This window comes from Taudactylus pleione, unplaced genomic scaffold (assembly GCF_031769625.1).
Source record: "Taudactylus pleione unplaced genomic scaffold, aTauple2 ptg000162l, whole genome shotgun sequence".
Taxonomy (NCBI): domain Eukaryota; kingdom Metazoa; phylum Chordata; class Amphibia; order Anura; family Myobatrachidae; genus Taudactylus; species Taudactylus pleione.
The window spans coordinates 4679048-4700346 of NW_028284564.1; the positions used below are offsets into that span (position 1 = coordinate 4679048).

A 21299-nucleotide genomic window follows, 5' to 3' on the forward strand; every position below is an offset into this window, starting at 1 on the left:
TGTTATGGTCAGGTATTGTCTTGGGGCTTTTCAAAGCCACCCATTAGCACAATTTTTGGACGCAGAATTTAAAACAGCAACACTATATTAAAGTGCAAAACATACTAGGTTGGTACCTAATAGTATTGCGGTTTCAAATTCTGCGGGCAAAAGAGCAGATAATTGTCAGCTTTGAAATAAACCACTTGTAGAGATGAGACTTATGACTGAGTTTAAAACCACTGCAGGGTAAAAAGACTGCAACTTTGTAACTCACAGGGGTGCTAATGTAAAGCAGAAACACTAATGGCCAGTACACACACTACTAGACTATAGGTCATCCGATCCGGCCGGATGACATATAGGACACATCGTCTAGTGTGTACCCTCAATGTCACTGACCATGCACGCTCCTGTGCATAGTCAGCGACATCACCCGTCGGACCTGCACACAGGCGACAGTTAGCGAGGGCCATGCAGCCGAATGCAACATGGCCACCGCAGTCACTATGTCGCTCCCAACATCAGCAAGTGTGTATGCACTTGCATCGCTAACGAGATCGTGCTGGGTACACATCGTTAGATCTGTACTCAGCATAAAAAAAACACTAAGTAATAAATGTACTCCACAGATATTTTCTCCATTCTATGGATCTCAGTCTATGTGGGAGATTTATTAAACCAGTGAGAAGTGCCAAATGCACCAGATCTGCACAAATGTGACACTTGTATTGATATCCAAGATGAGCTCTGGGGAGAGGAGAATGACTGCAGGAGTTATGTGACATCGCTAGAGGGGAGAACTATTCTGCCCCACTTCCACCTATTACTTGCTTAATCCATTTTAACAATATAAGCTGCCTGCTTTGCATCCATATGCACATAAGCAAAAGCTGCTTTAACAGCAAGATATGTGCTGATTTAATACATCTCTCCCTGTGCTCCATATGGGTATATTACTGGGCAGCTTCCGCTGCAGATCACAGTAATGTAGCCCTTGGCACTCAGACAAAACACTAGTTTCACGCTCCTGGAAAGGAAGAAAGAAAGAAGAAAAAAAAAAAAGACCTTCAGGTAAATTGCCACTATCAGTTATTTTGTATATATAGAAAACTTTTATTAAACGTTAAGGGACCTGCATCTGACAGCTTTGGGATACCCAGTGGTCCCAAAGTGAGGAGACCATTGAAAGGTGATATCTTGAAGGTATACAAGATGTCTAGTGTGTCCAGTATAGAGACTTGGTATAACTACACAGATAAGGCAGCACAAAAAGAGCATGTAAACACTCCAAAGACCCCAACACTATTTTTTCTGTTTATTTATAGGGAGGAATGTATGAAAATATCCTTAGCATACAACTTCTACGGCTACTGTTTATGATGTTGCTAATCATTGGGGGGTATTCAATTAGGGGCGAGAATATAAAAAATCCTGCATGTGCTGAATTTTTGCTACTTAATCAGGTACAGGGGCTCTTCATCCTTTGAGCGTTGAAAGGTTTTGTTTGCGTGACCTAGAGCACAACATTTTTTTTCTAAAATCCATATCTTTAGGAAAAATGGTCAGGAATTACTGTGGGACCTCTGCAGCCCAAGCCCCCTCCCGCCCCCAGCCCTTTGAGTATTTACTCACTTTCCGAATTTGGAGGAATCGACTGCATTAACCAACAATGATTTATTTCAGGTGCTGGTATTTGTTTCCTCGCTGTCGCATGTTAATAATCATTTCTTTCTTTCTTTTTTTTTTTTTATTATTTTGTTACGCATTACTTAATGCTAAAATTGTACATTGTGGCGTTTAAGATCTTAAATTAATAGTTTAATGAGTTTCAGTATTTAGAAGAGCTCTACCTACCTTTACTGCTTCGTGGAGGAGCTTCCTTGGCTCTAAAAGTATCAACTGCAGGTTTGGTGTCCGATTCCAAGCCAATACTGAGCTGCACTTCTGGTTTAAATTTTGTGTACTTACTGCTCAGTAACGAATGCCATTTTGGAGCCTGTTAAAAGCACAGAAACATAATTAGACACTAAGCAAAACCTGAATGGGCCGAAGGGTCACTGATTTTGAAAAATGATACAATATGCAATGAGATCTGTACTTCAAATTAGTGTATACCTTTATGGAGAGCATAGACAGCACTGGCAGATTATTTGACACACTTAGAAAGCCACAATTTATGATAAACAGAGGTGTGCAATGAATTTCACATGGAACAGACAAAACCAAGTTACTGTTTAATCTTAGAACCAAGGACGAAAAAAAAAACAAAAAAAAAAAAACAGAGAAATGAATCTGACCGAACCGTCTAAAAAGACAAATCAAAAAATTTTACATTTTCTTAAACAGCAATTGTTCCATTGTTAGGCCACAACTTAAATAGTCACCATAAATAAAATAAAAAAAATAATTGAATAAATACGCATTGAAATGGGCAAAAATGGACAGGTGGACAGATTGGATATTTTCTGCTGCCAAATTGTAGTTTAGCATTTTTACATTATTTGTGACAAAGTAAGGATTTTATCAAGGTTCCTGGGCTGTTGGAAAATAATGTTAAAAGCAATTCCAAGATAATCATTTCAAGTAATGATAATATAATCACCTGTTTCTTTTCCTGAGCAGCTCTCAAGTCTAATACAACATATCCAACAGACTCTTTCGCAGATGTTAAGGTATCCAAGGAAAAACACTGCAGCTTGACTGGCGTTCGTTGTAACCTACGACAAGACAAACATGTATTATTTACAGAGGTTTTATCTATTTATATCTCAAAGTTACCATTTTAAACCCAAGCACAGAGACCTTTGCCAATTTAGCAAATACCTAAAATTCAAGTTTTTTCCTTGAAAATCATTCAGCACAATGATTTTCTCAAACATCCTTTGGTAATTTAATAGCATGGTAATCCCAGCATACAAAATTAATCTTCCATAACATCCATAGATAATGATCACCAGTAGATTTTTTTTCCCCTTTTCTCATTTTAAGCTGGGTACACACTATATATCGTACGATATGTTTTGACGCTTTTCGGAACGATATATCGTACAGTATGTAGGTCCAATCCGGCGTTAACGATGGTTTTTCATCACATAGTTCCATCTTCTATTTTGCACAGCAGATGGGAGGAAGCAATGCACGACGTGGTGCTGGTACATGCAGCATGTAACCATACATTCTACCCGGGGTTTAGTACCAGAGCCGGCATAGGCAACATAGGCAAATGCCTAGGGGCATTCCAAGCCTAGGGCCGGCGGAGGTTTGGGGAACGTGGACGGTTGCTGTGGGGGGACAGCAACTGACATTGGCTGTGGTCCAGCGGAGCTAGCGGCGGTACAGCCGGTGCATAGCACCAGAGACCGCCGCTATGAAGGGGGCCCGCAGCCGGCCGCACCAGACAGGTACTAATAATGAGTCAGACTGACTCATTAATAGTACACTGGCAGCCGTTGCGGGCTGTAAGGGATAGGGAGAAGGAGGCGGTCTGGCCGGAGGAGGAGGCTCCTCCCCTCACCTCTAATGGTCATCTCTCCCCCAGCGCCGCCTGAGTGTGTCCTCTCCTGCAGTTGCCGCTTTTTTTTTTTTTTAACCGTCCCCGGCGCAAAAAAAGCAAACAGGAAAGAGGAGAGAAACCCTGCCAGCCCAGCACAGCGGCCAAACCAGCCCTGTCACTGTGACCAGTCTGCGTGTCCTGCCTTGTCTGCTCCTGGTTAAATATTTATATTGTATTTGTGTGTCTCTCTCTTACTGCAATGTCTTGTGGGTGGGGGGGATTAGGGGGGGTGTGGATCTCTGACAGCGGATAATGTGTTTAAAATTTATTTTTTCCCTATGGGGGAAATGTATATGCTTTTTTTTTCCTGTGTGGGGTAATGTATTTTTTTTTTCCTGTGTGGGGTAATGTATTTTTTTTCCTGTGTGGGGTAATGTATTTTTTTTCCTGTGTGGGGTAATGTATTTTTTTTCCTGTGTCGGTCAATGTATTTTTTCAGTGTATTTACAGTTTTCCTATGTGGCGACAATGTGTTTGAATTTTTCCATTTGGGGCATTGTGTTTTTTCCTGTGGGGGCAATGTACAGTATTTGCCCACCACCAAGCACAGAAAGGACTAGGAGCCTGGGAAACAACTGTAGAGATAGACACAGGGCAGCTGCATTCTCATATTGTGCTTCAGTAATCAGATTCACAGGTAGCCTGGCAATTTTTTATCTATGCTGGGTACACACTAGACGATATGTTGTCGGATCGGATCACATATCGTGCACATCGGCCAGTGTGTTTCCACTGTCGCTGACGATGCGCTCTCTCGCGTGTCATCAGCGAAATCGCCCATCGTACCTGCATGCAGGTCAAACAGGTGATATCGTAAGCGGGGGCCATGCTGCCGAATGCAGAATGGCCGCTGCTGTAGCTGCCAGCATCAGCAAGTGTGTATGCACTTGCCGATGCCGGCACCCTGCCAGGTCCCGCCATATGGGACATCAGTGCTGGGTACACATCTCTAAGGGGTCTATTTACTAAGCAGTTAGGAGACAGAGTGAAAAATGATAAGGTGCCAGCCAATCAGCTCCCAACTACCATCTCACAGGCTGTGTTTGAAAAATGACAGTTGGGAGCTGATTGGCTGGCACCTTATCACTTTTCACTCTGTCTCCCAACACTGCTTAGTAACTAGACCTCTAATGGTGGGTACACACTACACGATATGCTCCCGGAGCGATATCGTGTAGTGTGTCCCCGGCAGGCTGTGCTCAATGTTGTTCATGACATTGAGCACAGCCGCTGAACGATATCATTAACGATATCGTTCAGCGCCTGGCTCTCTCCCCCATTTCCTGACATGCAGCAACCTGACGAGATCGTCAGGTTGGCCTGCATGTCAGCCCGATGAACAATAATGACGAACGACCCGCGGGAACGCGCGTCGTCGTTATCGTTCATCTTTTTGGGGTTATAAATAGATGATAAAGTGGACGACTGAACGATAACGATATCGTTCAGTCGTCCACTTTATCGCCCAGTGTGTACGCACCTTAAGTGTGTACCCAGCATGAGTGAGGGGTGCACTGTGCTGATCGGGAGAGGGGTGATGGGTGCTGCTGCTGGGTGAGGTGCACTGTGCTGGGTGAGAGGTGCCGGATGAGGATTGCTGTGGGTGAATGTGTAGTTGGCTGTTGCTGTGATCTGTGCTGCTGGGAGAGGAGTGCTGGGTCAGAGTCAGAACTAGTGCTAGGGGGCACCAGCCAAAATTTTGCCTAGGGCATCAAATTGGTTAGGGCCGGCTCTGTTTAGTACAAACATATACTGAGCATATTTGTCCCCTCGATGGACAAATTACACCAATGTGAACTGTAAAGACACTCTATATAAGTGTCATTCCTCTGTGTTCTCAGCATTTAATACAATTAGTGCTCATCACCAGTGTGGCAGGTGAATCACCATAGAGGGTTGGTTAGTAAAAGGTCTTTGGTTGGCTACTTAGCTCGCTAGCACTGGTGAAAATCATTGCAGTCAAAAGGCAAATGCTAGAATATTATATATCTGATCTTAGCCAATTTAGGTTTTTTCTAAAGGCTCAAAGACATCTTGCATACACACTGGACGATAACGATATAGTCTAGTGTGTATGCGGCTTAGCACAGAATTAATTCTATGTTTGTATGCTAAACACCAAAGAGTGTCTACAGAAGAGAAGTGTAACTACTAAAAATTACCTGTGCTGGTGAAGAGCTTTTCTGTCAAGTTCCCAAGCCAACTCTGTAGCAAATTGTGGCTGTTCTAAGTGGGGTACTGGATCTGTAGATAGATGTTCTCCATCAAATCTGGCTTCAACCATAAGCATGTGTCTAGAGCGCTTTGGAAAATGGCGTCCTGGAGAGAGAAAATTAAAAGTATCAAAATGTATTTAAATAAAGATTTGTTTTTTTTGCATTAAAACCTTTACATTCAATCTGCTATTAGCTTAAAGGTCGACTGCAAGTGGGACAATGAGAGCAAATGGGAGCAAATGGTTACAATGTAGCTATACAGTACTGTGCAAAAATTTTAGGCAGGAGTAGAAAAGTGTTAGTAGTTTATTTTTATCAATTAAACTGCAAAATGATGACAGAAGAGAAATCTAAATCAAATCAATATTTGGTGTGACCACCCTTTGCTTTCAAAACAGCATCAATTCTTCTAGGTACACTTGCACACAGTTTTTGTAGGAACTCTGCAAGGAGGTTGTTCCAAACATCTTGGAGAACTAACCACAGGTCCTCTGTGGATGTAGGCTTGCTCATATCCTTCTGTCTCTTCATGTAATCCCAGACAGACGCAATGATGTTGAGATCAGGGCTCTGTGGGGGCCATATCATCACTTCCAGGACTCCTTGTTCTTCTTTACGCTGAAGATAGTTCTTAATGACATTGGCTGTATGCTTGGGGTCGTTGTCCTGCTGCAGAATACATTTGGAGCCAATCAGACGCCTCCCTGATGATACTGCATGATGGATAAGTACCTGCCTGTATTTCTCAGCATTATAGGACACCATTAATCCTGAACAAATTCCCAACTCCATTTGCTGAAATGCAGTCCCAAACTTGCAAGGAACCTTCACCATGCTTCACTGTTACAAGCAGGCACTCATTGTACCGCGCTCCAGCCCTTTGGCGAACAAACTGCCTTCTGTTACAGCCAAAAATTACAAATTTTGACTATTTAGTCCAGAGCACCTGCTGCCATTTTTCTGCACCCCGGTTCCTACGTTTTCATGCATAGTTAAGTTGCTTAGCCTTGTTTCCACATCCAAGGTATGGTTTTTTTTTACAAATCTCCCATGAAGACCACTTCTGGACAGACTTCTCCAAACAGTAGATGGGTGGACCTGGGTCCCACTGGTTTCTGCCAGTTCTGAGCTAACACTGCTGGACATCTTCCGAATTTGAAGGTAAGTAAGCACGATGTGTCTTTCATCTGATGCACTAAGGTTTCCTTGGCCGACCATTGAGTCTACGGTCAGCAAATGTGTGACCCAGCTATAGGCCCTAATCTGATCAGCTGCTGAATAACTAGAACAATCAGGAGACATTTATGCTTGAACGGTGAATGCATAATCTACATGATCTCTTCACCAGTCCTTGCAGTATCTATATATCATATTTGCCTACTCTCCCGGAACAGTCGGGAGGCTCCGAAAACCTGGTGGCGCTACCGCCCCGCCAGATGAGTGGGCATGTCTCCCAGCCGGCGCCACTTGCCTGTACCCCCTCGTCCCGTCCCGGCATCCGCTTCCCCCTTGCGTAACTTGCCGGTTCTGGGGAGCAGATGACACGATTCACGCTAAATCATATCATCGTGGCCCCGCCCCCAGCTGCACAATGCCGGTAATCTCAGCATTGTGTAGCGGGGACGGTGCCGAAATGATACGATCTTGCAGTGACAAATTCTGTCACCCCCTCACCCTGCTGTGCCGACCTGGCTGCCTACTCCCGCAGGAGGCAGTAAGATTGTCGGCAAGTATGATCAATTTGATAGTCATATGCCCTGACTAACTCATTGACATTTTTAAATTCGACTACTATGGGGGTGAAAAGTGCTAACATGTTTCCTCCCCCTGTGCAATGTCCTGCCTGACTGTCATCTTGGCTGCAGCACAGTTCAGTATTCAGACACCAACTGTCATCCCAAGTGCTGCCAAACATCACTGACAGTTGGTGATGGAAGGAAAATGTGTTAGTACAGAGGTGAGAGAGGAAAATGTATTACTACACAGGTAAGGGAGAGGAATTTCAAACGTGTTACAACACAGACGAGGAAGGGGAATGTGTTACTACAGAGGTGAGCGGGGGTAATAAGTTACTACAGGGGTGAGCGAAGGGTAATGTGTTACTACTGTGTAAGGCGCTGCGGAACCTTTGTGGTGCCATATAAATAAAGGATAATAATAATAACTACAGAGGTGAGGTAGGGATTGTATTTATACACAGGTGAGGGAGGGGAATGTCGAATGTCTTACAACACAGGCAAGGGAGGGAAAGGTGTTACTACAGAGGTGAAAAAGAGTGGAATGTGTTAGTACACAGGTGATGTAAGGTAATATCTTACTATAGCAGTGATGCATTACTGGAATGGTGAGATGAAAATGGAAACAGTAAAAATCTAAGGTCTACCCGGGTGAAACTGTGTACATCAGCTAGTATTTTATATGCCTCTTGTGTCTGCACCTTAATATTTCTTACATGAATTGTGCCTTTATATGCCATTGTATGGCTTTATAGGTCTACATCCTATCTCAGAAAACTAGACTGACTCTTAAGACAAACCCCAAAACCCCTGGCTCGTTCCATGAGTTTTATTAGCACCAATTCACAGCTAGATGGCCATCTGCACTTTATATATGCCTGCATATGTTTTGCCTTTCAAGTTAATTTTAGACATAAGTGATTTTACATTAACAGTTGGTGTCCCTTAAGGTTCAGTTCTGGGACCTCTCCTTATTCTCCCTCTATACATCTTCTCTAGGAAAGTTAATCAGCTCTACTGACCTTCAATATCATATCTGCTGATGACATTCAGATCTACCTTTCCTCCCCTGACATCTCCCACTCACTAGTATCTCCAACTGTCTCTCTGCTATTTGTTCCTTGATGTCACAGCGCTTTCTTAAACTTAACATGTCTAAGGCTGAGCTGTTCATCTTCCCACCATCCCGCTTAACCTCACCTCCCACAATTTCATTATTTATTGGGAGCATAACCTTCTCCCCTAGCCAAAGTGCGCTGTCTTGGAGTTACCCTTGACTACTCCCTCTCTTTCAAACCACACATTCAGTACCTTTCACAGTCCTGCCATTTCCATCTCACAAATATTTGTAGGATCAGACCCTCTCTCGTCCTTTAGGCAACTAAGACCCTCATCCACTCACTTGTTATCTCGAGATTGGACTACTGTAACCTCCTATCTGGCCTCCCTGAATCCCACCTTTCTTCACTCCAATCAGTCCTCAATGCTGCTGCCCAGCTCATCTTCCTCCCCTCTCCTGCAAGCCCTACATTGGCTCCCCTTCAGATTCCAATTCAAGCTTTTCACATTCACTTTCAAAGCGCTAACCCAATCCTCTCCCATTCACATCTCTGACCTCAACTACGTTCACACTCCCACCTGCTTCACTCCACAAATGCATGCTGCCTCTCCTGTCAACTGATTACTTCCTCCCACTCCAAGAATCACTTCTTCATCAAAGCATTCCAGCACTCATCCTAGTCCACTGTTTTTTGCTCCTTCCTCAATGTCTACCCCAAATGTGTCACTGTGTCTGCCCCTCACCTTTAGAATGTAAGCTCTCACGAGCAGAGCCCTCATGCACTTCTCCTTTCCCTAATTTATACCATTATATACCCCCTACAACGGCACCTTCCGCTGAGAAACACGTTGCACTGGCAATGCAAGGGAGCTCTGAACTCCCTTAAATACCCAGTGCCAAGTCGTGACTGGTCAGAGTGAGCATGTGACACGCCAGGATTGGCCGACTAGGTCACATGGCTGAAAGCAAGATGGCGGCGGCCATGCCGGAGCGGAACGGAAGCACCGCCAGGCCTACCCAGCACAGAGTGACAATATGCCCAAACAGGTCCACGCACAGCCAACGCTCCCCACTAGGCACCAGCACCACCACCAGACGCCCCCCGCCACATCATCCTCACAAGTAACACCCACCGACCACCATGCCGAGAAACCCTGGTCGTGACAGTGGCTGCCTTGAACAATTGTTCAGCAGAGGCACCACGACTACAGTCAGGTGCATAAATATTGGGACATTGACAGAATTTTCATATTTTGGCCTCTATTCACCACCACAATGGCTTTGAAATGAAACAAACAAGATGTGCTTTAAATGCAGATTTTCAGATTTAATTTGTGGGTAATTACATCCAAATCAGGTGAACGGTGTAGGAATTACAACGGTTTCTATATGTGCCTCCCCCTTTTTGCCAGATCGCAGACATTTGTCATTTTAAATGTCGGCGATTTGACGATCGCGATCATTTTTTGATTGCGATCGTCAAAATCCAACATGTTGGATTTCTGCGATCCCGGGTTGCGGCATCGCGGCAATCCATCGCAGATGGATGGGGCCCATAACATCTGGTAATGAGGCAGAAACCTGCACTCTCAAAGTAGCCAGGCGGAGACAGCGGTCTAACCCTGCCTAGAGAAAAGCCAGTATCCTGGATATCCTAACCATCTTAGGATCATACTTTCTGTGGGAACACCATTGACCAAAAAAAATACAAAACTCTAATATATGCAGGCAGAGGCAGGCTTCCGTGCCCTAAGCATCATTTGAATTACAGAATTGGAAAAACCTTTTGCTCTTAGGATGGAAGATTCAGTTGCATTTATATATTATCAATAATTTGGAGTTGTGCACCTGAGATTTGTCTGTTTCTGTGCCTGCAATTAGTCTCATCAGGTAGCACCTCCCATTATATGTATTCAGGTTGTGCAGTCCAGGAATCTTTCCCATATACTTTGTTCAGATGATCCTTTCTCAGCCACCACAGGAGGGAGTGACGAACCTCTGGAGTGAGAAGGATCCTCTGGGACTCTGGGCCTGATTCAGAGCCGGACGCTATTTGCGAACGGTCGTTCAGAAAAAGGGGCCGGCTATTTAAATTGAGCACTCGCTCTTTGCGGTCTGTTGACGCCTCTATGTCTGAGCGAGCGAACGAAACACTCCCCCTGGCCGTTCGCATCATACGTCACCTCCGCTATTTATTAGATTAATCGAGTGGCATCTGAACTGCTCGCAGTGCTTGTGGTTGGATTTTCCTACCGCAATCATACGAACAGTTCAGGCTAAGAGACAACCAAGTGACGTGGCCGATGACGCTGCTTTGTTAATTATGCACACCCTTAAAACGCCCGTTTTGACCGTTTGGCACGCCTGCGTTCGGATCTCCACTCCCCGTTTTCAAGTACCTTCCCCTGTTACCACCCACAAACGCCTCATCCTGTCACTCTAATTAGCACACTCGCTATTTTGCGAACACACGATTTCTGACCGCACTGACTGGTTGGCGCATGCGCATTATGACCCATCCGCTCGGAGCTTACGAGCGGCTCTGCATCAGGCCCTTTATTCGATGATACTGTCCGTTGCACTTGGTGAGAATCAATCTTTGCAGAGGCCTGGAATGGAACCATGTCGAAGGTGGATACCATTGATCCCAGGACCTACATTGCTAACAGAATGGATACTCTTCGCTTGCAAAGCAGTTTATTTGCAACGATAGGGGTCACAATCTTGTCCTCTGGCAGAAACACCATCTGTGTCCGAAAAATCCAGAAGAGCTCCCAGATGTACCATCTGCTGTGTTGGAGAAAGTGATGATTTCTTCCAATTGATGATTCAGCCGTGCTTTTGTAAGCAGGCTATGGTCAGATGAAGATGGTTTTGTAAAACAACCGAAGTCTGTGCCATTATCAGAAGATCATCCAGATATGGCAGAATTCTGACTCCCTGACACAGGCCGTTATGACAGCCATTATTTTGGTAAATATCCGGGGAGCCGTAGATAGGCCAAAGGGTAGAGCTTGAAATTGGTAATGTTGCTGAAAGACAGCAAACCGTAAAAATTGCTGGTGGGATGGTATAATAGAAACATGCAGATATGCATACTGAATATCCTGGGAAACCATGCAATCCCCCGGCTCCATTGCCAAAATAATTGATCGGAGAGTTTCCATACTAAAGTTAGGTAGATGGATAAACCTGTTGAGGGTTTTTAGATTTAGTATAGAGCGATAAGCCCCATTCGGTTTCTGAACCAGAAATAGATTGGAATAATAACCCCCTTTCCTTTTGAGACACAGGAACCGGGACTATTACCCACACTTGCAACAGGGACTGAATGGCTACCTGAAGGGCCAAAGCCTTTACCGCATCTGCTGGAGGATCTGTGCAAAAAACTTCTGGGGAGGATGCCTCCTGAAAGAGAGGGCATACCCCCGAGAGACCACTTCTCGGACCCAGGCATCTGTTGTTGTTTGACACCAACAATTCGCAAACTAAAGTCGGCCTCCCACCCTGGGATCCCCCAGGAGGCCCGCCCCATCGGGCAGACAGGTTTGTCATTCCGGTTTAGAAGCTGACAGTCTTGCCGGGTCAGACCTCTTAGTTTGTCGCCTTGATATTTTGCAAAAACTACACGTCTTAGAGGAAGGCTGCTCCCTTTCTCATCCCTGAGAATGGAAGGACCGAGAAGAAACCTACCTAGACTTTATAATCGGTGTAGATGGTAGATCTGCTGATTTTGAAGCTGCCAGAGTAGCTATTATTTTATCCAACTCTGCTCCAAAAAGTACTTTTTCAAAGAAAGGTAAAACTTCCAATGCCTTCTTTGATCCTGTATCAGCTTTCCAGGATCTTAACCAAAGGGCCCTGTGTGCAACTATTGAAGCTGTTGATGCTTTAAGAAGCTAAAATTCCAGCATCTACAGCAGCTCTTCCCAGATATACATCAACTGCTCTCTGGGTAGCATTTGGTAGAGAATTTTTCAATACTCCCATCCATTCTTCAACAGCTTTGGCTACCCAGGCTCCAGCCATAGCTAGACGAGTAAAAGCTCAAGATGATGAGATCGTTTAAAGGCATGCTTCAATCTTTTTATCCGTGGAATCCTTCAGGGAAGATGCCTAAGGAATGGGCAATGTAGCATATCCGATTAAATGCGCCACATGAGCATCCAAAGTAGGAGGTACCTTCCGCTTAGAACATACAGAAGCCGGGAAAGGATACAACAATGTTATTCTCTTAGTCACATAAAAACGTTTGTCAGGGTTACCCCATGCCTCATCCATAAGCTCAGTGAGCCGTTTAGATACAGGAAACTCAATTTTGACCACCTTCCGGTATCGATTAAACACTGGAGCCTTCTTACTATGAGCTGGTTCATCATCCTGAATGTCTAGGATTGATTTAACTGCCTTCAGCAAAGAAGAAACATCCACTGCAGACGGATGGTTCTCCTCCCCCGAGCTAGAACCTGGAGAGGAACTTTGCGCATCTTCTGAATCCTCTGATGATGCGTCTGAATCCATATGTTGAGCAGACTGATAAAAAAAACTAACTTGCGCTTAGGTGCTTTAGTAACTATCGGTCTGCTATCAACATTAGATGGTGCCATACTTTTGACTAGAATGGCCATCAACATCCTTCCATGAAAAAATGCATAGGTGGTGCAAACATAGAATTCTGTGGACACCCCATCCAAGGAGGCATAGTGGGAGCAGCCATACGATCCACAAATTGCTTCCTTACCTGGGACAAAGAGGCTACCCAAGAAGGCTCTTGTCCAGGAACAGGTAAACTGGACTGGTAAGGTGGCTCTTTATGACAGACAACACACCTTCCTTAATGTCCTGAGGGGACAAATAAGCCATACATGATTTACATGAAACCAGCACAGAGGGCTCCCCCTCCTGTATCCCTTTATCTTTTGACATGTTCAGTAAAGGAAATAATTGCAATGTTATTTGACAGCCTTCACAAAATCTAAATGAATGTGAAGTACTCAGAGAAAAACCTCCACCCCAAAAGGATGGAGAGAAAAAACAGTGATAGTTATAATTGACAGACAGAAATAAAAGATAGTGTCAATACAGTAGCAAGCAAACAGCCATATACAGTGCATATGTAATAATTACGATCGACTCTAAAAATCAACTACACAAACACAAAGGAATGGTAGGATATAGAGCACTACCTTAACCAGGGGAGAGGGGGACTGACCCATACCCCCTGAGACCAACACCTACAGGGCGCACTAAGCGTGGACCATGAGCGTCTCATATACAGGTGGAGGGTAGGCGGAGCAACCCAGACCACAAAACCCTTCGTAGGGACTGCGTCTGGGTCGGGGGAGGAGCTGCCGGGGGAGAGCCTACCTCCCCTAAACTGCATTAACCAGCCGCTGCTGATCCCCGGCGTCAGACGTTAAGGCCCCAGTGGTGTAGTGAGGACACGGACAATTCTGGGCCGTGACAGCAGCAGCTTCTGGTGCGTATTCTGACACCAGAAGCAAGGACCGCTGCGTGCGATTTCTCATAAGCGAGGAATCGCCTTGCCTGACATCTCTGTGCATCTGGTTGCAGGCTAAGTTGCAGCATTGCAGCTAGCAAACTTAGCCACGACCCGCCAAAATCTCCAGCCCAGTTACTGGTGTTGCGGCCTGCGGAGGTAGATGGAGTGGAAGTATATGAGTCTTAATTCAGACGCTTAGTACTGCCAACCCAAAAACATAAAATAAAATAAAACATAAAATAAAAGCTTAGGACTGCAAGAGCAGTCCCGTTACAAAAGTGCGTCTTGATCCTGCCACACCAAACAAACAACTGAAGTCCTATGGCTAGGGGTGGGGTATATATGGAGGAGGACCCGAGGCATCCCGAGAGCTGAAGCTTAACTGTTTGGTGCCTGGTCTCCAACCATAATATCCCAATGGTATCCCTGTAGATCCCTATGGACCCTGAATATACATTTTTGTAAAAGTTACTGATTATGTTTAGTTGGATCATAAACAGCTGCATATGTTTTTCGCACCGCCTGCTGGGCATCTACAGTGCCTTACAAAAGTATTCACCCCCCTTGGCTTTTTATCGTTTTTGTTAAAAAAAATAAAAAATACATTACAACCTGTCATTTTTATTTATCTGAATTATATGTGATGGATCTGCACAAAACAGTCTAATTTGGTGAAGTGAGATGAGAATATATATAAGAATCTTTATAAATAAAATTCTGAAAATTGGCATGTGCATATGTAATCACCCCCTTTGCTATGAAGCCCCTCAAAAGTTTTTGTGCAACCAATTACCTTCAGAAGTCACATAATTAGTGACATTAAGTCCACCTGTATTAAATCTAAGTCTGTCCCATGATCTGTCAGTATAAACACACCTCTTGTGAAAGGCCCCAGAGGCTGCAACACCACTAAGCAAGAGGCATCACACCGTGAAGACCAAGGAGCTCTCCAAACAAGTCAGGGACAAAGTTGTTGAGAAATACAATTCTGGGTTGGGTTATAAAAAAAAAATATCCAAATCTTTGATGCTCCCCCGGAGCACCATCAATTCCATCATCATCAAATGGAAAGAACATGGTACCACAACAAACCTGCCAAGAGAGGGCCGCCCACCAAAACTCACAGACCGGGCAAGGAGGGCATTAATCAGAGAGGCAGCACAGAGACCAAAGGTAACCCTGAAGGAGCTGCAGAGTTCCACAGCAGAGACTGGTGTATCTGTGCATGTGACCACAATAAGCCGTACACTCCATAGAGCTGGGTATTATGGAAGAGTGGCCAGAAAAAAGCCATTACTTAGTGATAAAAAGAAGAAGACACGATTTGAGTTTGCCAAAAGGCATGTGGGAGACTCTCCAAATGTATGGAGGAAGGTGCTCTGGTCAGATGAGACTAAAACTGTACTTTTCGGCCACTAAGGAAAACGCTATGTCTGGGGCAAACCCAACACATCCCATCTCCCCACAGTGCAACATGGTGGTGGCAGCATCATGCTGTGGGGATGTTTTTCAGCAGCAGGGACTGGGAAGCTGATTCAAGTCGAGGGAAAGATGGATGGTGCTAAATACAGGGATATTCTTGAGCAAAATCTGTTTCAGTCTGCCTGTGATTTGAGACTGGGACGGAGGTTCACCTTCCAGCAGAACAATGACCCGAAGCATACTGCTAAAGCAACACTCGAGTGGTTTAAGGGGAAACATTCAAATGTGTTGGAATGGCCTAGTCAAAGCCCAGATCTCAATCCAACTGAGAATCTGTGGTCAGACTTGAAAATTGCTGTTCACAAGCGGAAACCATCCAACATGAAGGAGCTGGAGCAGTTTTGCCTTGAGGAATGGGCAAAAATCCCAGGGGCAAGATGTGGCAAGCTCAGAGACTTATCCAAAGTGACTTGCAGCTGTAATTGCCGCAAAAGGCGGCTCGACAAAGTACTGACTTTAGGGGGGTGAATAGTTATGCACGCTGAAGATTTGTGTTATGTTGTCCTAAATGTTGTTTGATTCACAATATAAAAAAAAAAAAAAAAAAAAAAAAACACACACAACTTCACAGTTGTAGGCATGTTCTGTGAATGAAATGATGCACACCTTCAAACAATCAATTTCAATTCCAGGTTGTGAGGCAACAAAACATGAAAAATGCAAAGGGGGTGAATACTTTTGCAGGCACTGTATACGACTTGGCGCCAGACAGAGCAATTCAATTGTTTCTCCGTTCAGGTGCCCAATAGCATTTAAAGCGTCTAAAAGAACTGGGTTTAGCCTCGCAAAGCTGGTAAACCAGTCTAAAGTGGTTAGGGCACCCAAACCACTGTTTGGACGCCCAAACCACCATCAGGGAACCCCCCCCAAAAAAAAAATTACTTTACACGCATTGCTACTTGTACCTCAGGAGGCTGCAAGAAGAAATGTATCCGCCCCCCCCACAGCTTTAGGCGTCCAAACGGAGCAACAATTGAATTGCTCCATCTGGCGCCTATTTTAATAGACGCCCAGCGGAGGCGTCCGAAAATATTTAATCGTCCCCTACATGTACAGTCTGTTATCTTATGTTTTATTATGATAAAAAGGTTGCATAGCACAATAAATAAAACTTGTTAAAGATAAATAGGCTTTTAATGGAGATAAAATTTGGCGTGCTCCCTGGGACATCTTGAGAATGCTACTGCATATTTATTTTATATAGCAATGCATATATTTTATAAGGCAATGCTTCCCACTTGAATGGACTCCGCTCCCTGCTCCAGAGAAGCTGCAGAGGCGAAGCATAGAGCACTGAATAAAAGCAGCAAGGTAGGTAACCTTCAGTCTATACTTTATCGGTAGTTGGAGCTTTTTAATGTTGTGGAACTACAAAGCACAGCATGGCCTGCAAGGAGGCAAGCTGGAACTTATAGTTCCAAAATAGCTGGAATGCCACAGGCTACACTGGTATAAAAACCAAGCACATAATACACTTGTGGCTAAATTAATCAAGCTCTAAGGAGGTAAATGAAGGCAAGTGGGTAGTTACAGACTGAGTGATAGATGGTGCAAGGAACATCTGAGTAGTGATGTGAGACTCCTGTCACAAATGCAGAAGACTGATGTGTAACACTCCCCTCTTTGGAATTAAAATTCATAGACAACATGCTAGTTCAGTTGACAGATGCTAACAAATCCCAGGAGGGAACCTAAACGATAGAAATATTGTTTATAAAAAAGCACTATTCGGTACAGTAATACTAAACCTTCCTGGTGCTGACTATCTCCATGAGGGATTATTACTGTGAACCATATGGTAGAGTGAAGAAGAAAAACCAGCAATGCTTTCATTTCAGATTGCCTATATGTATACACTTATGCCAGGATAAAGAAAAAAAAAAAAAAAATAATAAGTAAAGTCCCCTTCCCATCCATCTCATAGCCTGTGTTTCAAAAATTAGCTATGCTCTCCTTAACAGTAAGATGCTCATACTGTCAGATAACTTTCACACAGATGTAATGTTTGTAGTAAAAGTAGATATCTACTGTACTTGGATTAAGAAAATAAAAATTACTTAATATTACAGATATTAATAGTGTGAGCATTAGAATGTCGTCTTTCTAGTCAGATCTGGTTACTGATGAATTATTAGTTGCTCCTTGACTGCTAACATATTTCTGGGTAAGTATCATTTGATTAAAGTGACATATCAAATAATGACAGGACAATAATAATAATAATAATAATAATAATAATAATAAAAAAAAAAAGAGCCCACACCCCTGAGTTTTTTAGTATAAGAAATGAGCAAACTCTGCAACCACTACCCAAGCTAATCCATATACCTTCTGCTCACACATGCTGCAAACTCTGGTCATCTTTTCTGTCCCCTTGTCATGCAGCTCTTCTGACACAACCAAATTATCTAATTTCTGTCACCTTAAGCAGAGATCTGGGCATTTGACAAGGACACAGGGCAAGTGTAGCCAGCTGTATAAGACACCTGGTAGCAATGAGTAACACAGAACAATGCCTTCAAAAAACACAACTCTTTTTCCACAGATCTATTATGGTGGACTCTCACCATGCCACCACTGATGTTATAGAATTAAACACGAGACAAAAAAAAAAAAAAAAACAACACACACAGTAGCATCCATGCTTTCAGAACATGGAAGTAGACTGACTTCATAAGAAATTATGGACTCTATTTATCAGATACATAACCCCTTTAGCAGTCACTAAAGGGGTTATGTCATCCTTCCAATATTTAACAAATAGCGCTAATATAAGATTACCACTGATTGTCACTGTATCGTTGACTCGATCTATCGATGGCGAGAGTCCCCATTGCCGGCAGCAGCCTTTCTGACTTCAGTAATGCCTTCCGGGCACTGCTGGGACCCCGCCTGGTGAAAGTGTTATGCGCATGACACAGGAACCAGTCGCTGGCAGCAACTGAGCAGAAGACACCACTAAGGAGGGCGGTCATCGATGGACCTAGCTGAAGAGGTAATTAATGCTGAATACCAGTGGCATATTAGTTCACATGACTGCGATACTAAAAGAAATATGCCCCTGGTAATATGGTACGTTCATAAATGGGAGCCCTAACTTGAAATAAAAAAAAAAAAAAAAAAAAGGATAGTTCCTGCTCTAAGTATAAGAACCAAGTGCAGATGTATTTATGTATATAACTGTATAGCCAAACTACTTAATTTCAGTAACAGTGCAAGAACCCCTCGGATCGTCACTGCGTTTTGGTGTAAAGGTGCCTACACACTATGCGATGTGGTCAAGATGCGATCTCCTGTCCGATTTCCCTTGAACTCTCCCCAGCAGCTCCCCGGCAGTCCTGGACACGATTGAGGGCCATATTCAATTAGCCGCGATAAGCCGTTTTCTGCGAATAGTTTCCGCCAATGACGTAATTTCGCTAGGCGAAAACTTATCCCCGTATTCAATTCCAAAGACTTTTCGCCGGTGCGAAGAGTCTGCGCCTTGTAACCAGCGGAAAAGATTTACCTCTGAATGCAGGCGAAAAAAAAAGTGCAGAATTGGGGGATTGGGGTGTAAAGTTGCTGCAACACCCCTGCAGCCTTGGAACAGTCCCCCAAAAGGTAAACCGTCGAAAAAAAAAAAAAACTTAAGATCATGCCAAAAAAGTACTTTTGTTTTGGGGGCAAAAAGAGTTCAAAGTTGGGGGACAAACTTAAAAACTAGCGAAATAGACTCCAGGGGGTCCCCCAAGTATGTCCCACATGTTTTTTTTTTATTGCAGGAGTTTGCTGAAGGTGTGTTTTGTTTTTTAAAACCTCACTTTAGCGATTTTTAACCATGTTTGCACGCATTTTCTTTCCCCAAATTATTACTACTTATTTTTGCCCAAAAAAACTGCTAAATGCTATTCTTCACCACTTGTGCAAAGACGCTAAATAGCAGCTATTGAGAGCATTTGAGCACACCAAATACCTTCAGCAGGGCTATTCGGGGGTATCCATAGTGATCCCCATGTCAGTGTATCTTTTGGGGGTGTCAGGCTGATTTCCCCAAATCTGTCAGAACTTTGCCTGTTTGAGTTTCACCGGTACGCGTTTTCGCATCCTTTGAATTGAATAGGGCGAAAAGCGGCCGTGCACACGAAAAGTGTTTTCTCCAAAAATACGCGATGTAGGCGGAAAGTCCGGCAGGTGAAAAGGACGGCACTTTTCGCGGCTAATTGAATATGTCCCAGAGTATTAAAAAGTGTCCAATTTGACAAACAATCTATCGTGCATCCTTAACTCTTTCCAGTGCATCATGTCCGAGATTGGCAGATCTTGCCTGCAGCATGACAGTGAGTGGACACTCACGATTTGGAAATATTTTGCACGATTTGTCGTTCCGATGCGTTGCAAATTGGGAAAATCGTGTAAAATATCGCCTAGTGTATAGGCACCTTAAAAACAGCTGAGTTGTAATGCAACAAACCTTGATATGGCGAATCGGAGATGACTACAGAACATAAGCAGCTGCTATTACTACACACTCACAACTACAGCTAGTATCCTGCACAAAGTAGGACCTTGTTACAGCTAGGAATCTCATTAAACATAAGACAGTTATACCGCTTTTATATCTGCCCCGGAGGTTGGAACAGGGTTCCAAACTGGATCAGACTCTGAATTTATCCGGCGCCGACTCGGGAATATCCTAGGTCTGCAGTGGACACTTGGAGATGATGTCATGCAGCACGCTCCAGGTCATCGTGACCCAGATCTCGCCATTTACACTGCGCAGGGTTTCACGGGTCATTCCCGTGTTAAACCCTGCAAGTTACCGGGGGTGGATTGCCGGGTCACTCTTTTACACCAAGGAGCTACCCGGGTTAACCCTGCAATAACCCGGGTTTTAGCTCTGGTGTAAAAGGGGTATAAGAGGCCTTGGAACAGGGTTCCGCAGCTGCTGTAGAACTACAAATGACAGCATGTTCTATGCAATGCTGAGACTTTCAGTTCTTTAGCAGATGAAGTGCCACAGATGACCTTACTCTGCCTTACACTTAGGGCATGAAGTGACTGGAGGCCTCGGTTACCCCTGTACATAACGGGTATCTATACCGGTGTGTGTGTGGGGGGGGGGGTCGGAGCGGTGACAGTGCTGATTACCTTCTAGGATGGACACGACGATGAGCAGCTGCTCGGACTTTGGGCCCATGGCTGTACAGGAGCAGGAGAAGCAGCCGCGCTGGTCAGGTGCAGCTCCCGGGTATAGCTGGAGAACTGTCACCCGCCGCCGCTGCCTTATTTGCCGCTTCTCTCCGAATACAAACACAGCGAGGGCCCGCCCCCTGACTACCGACTACTTCCGCCTGGCAACCGGGGGTCCGTCAGTCACACAGATGGAGTCATGCTCCCTGCTGGCGGCAGCCCACACCAACAGTTGGTGCTAGTAGCTGGGGCCGGGGAACCTGGCAATGTCGGAGCCACCTCCTCCTGCTACGTCCTTCTCCCAGTCCCCGCTGCCAACTACAAACGAGGGAACTGTAGGAGGTCTTTACATTCCGAAAGTGTAACCCTACTGACAGGGGCTCAGGTGATTGGACGGATTAGTCACATGACATGCTGTTTACAATGAGCCATGTCTGATATGGGCAACAAAACCTTCATTAACTCTTTCGTTGCTGAAGGGTTTCTCATCTCTGTGCTGCTTTCAGGGTTCAGTTTGTGCGCTCATCGGTCATCACATTCCGACAATAACAATAGTCTATGGGCCTGATTCAGACCCAGTCACTATCTGCGTACG

At 44.5% G+C, this 21299-nt stretch overlaps 1 protein-coding gene across 2 annotated transcripts in view; it reads right to left on the reverse strand.

Moving 5' to 3' along the window:
• CEP120 (centrosomal protein 120) overlaps positions 1-21056 on the reverse strand; it is a 103863-nt gene extending 82807 nt beyond the window's left edge. For both annotated transcript variants that reach the window (XM_088475161.1, XM_088475160.1), the window contains exons 1-4: positions 20663-21056; positions 5698-5854; positions 2585-2699; positions 1837-1978 (exon numbers count right to left, since the gene is read on the reverse strand). In XM_088475161.1, the coding sequence (XP_088331287.1) occupies positions 1837-1978; positions 2585-2699; positions 5698-5854; positions 20663-20711 (463 nt within the window). In that variant the 5' untranslated portion in view covers positions 20712-21056. The remainder of the gene's footprint in view (positions 1-1836; positions 1979-2584; positions 2700-5697; positions 5855-20662) is intronic.
• Positions 21057-21299: the final 243 nt, after the last annotated feature.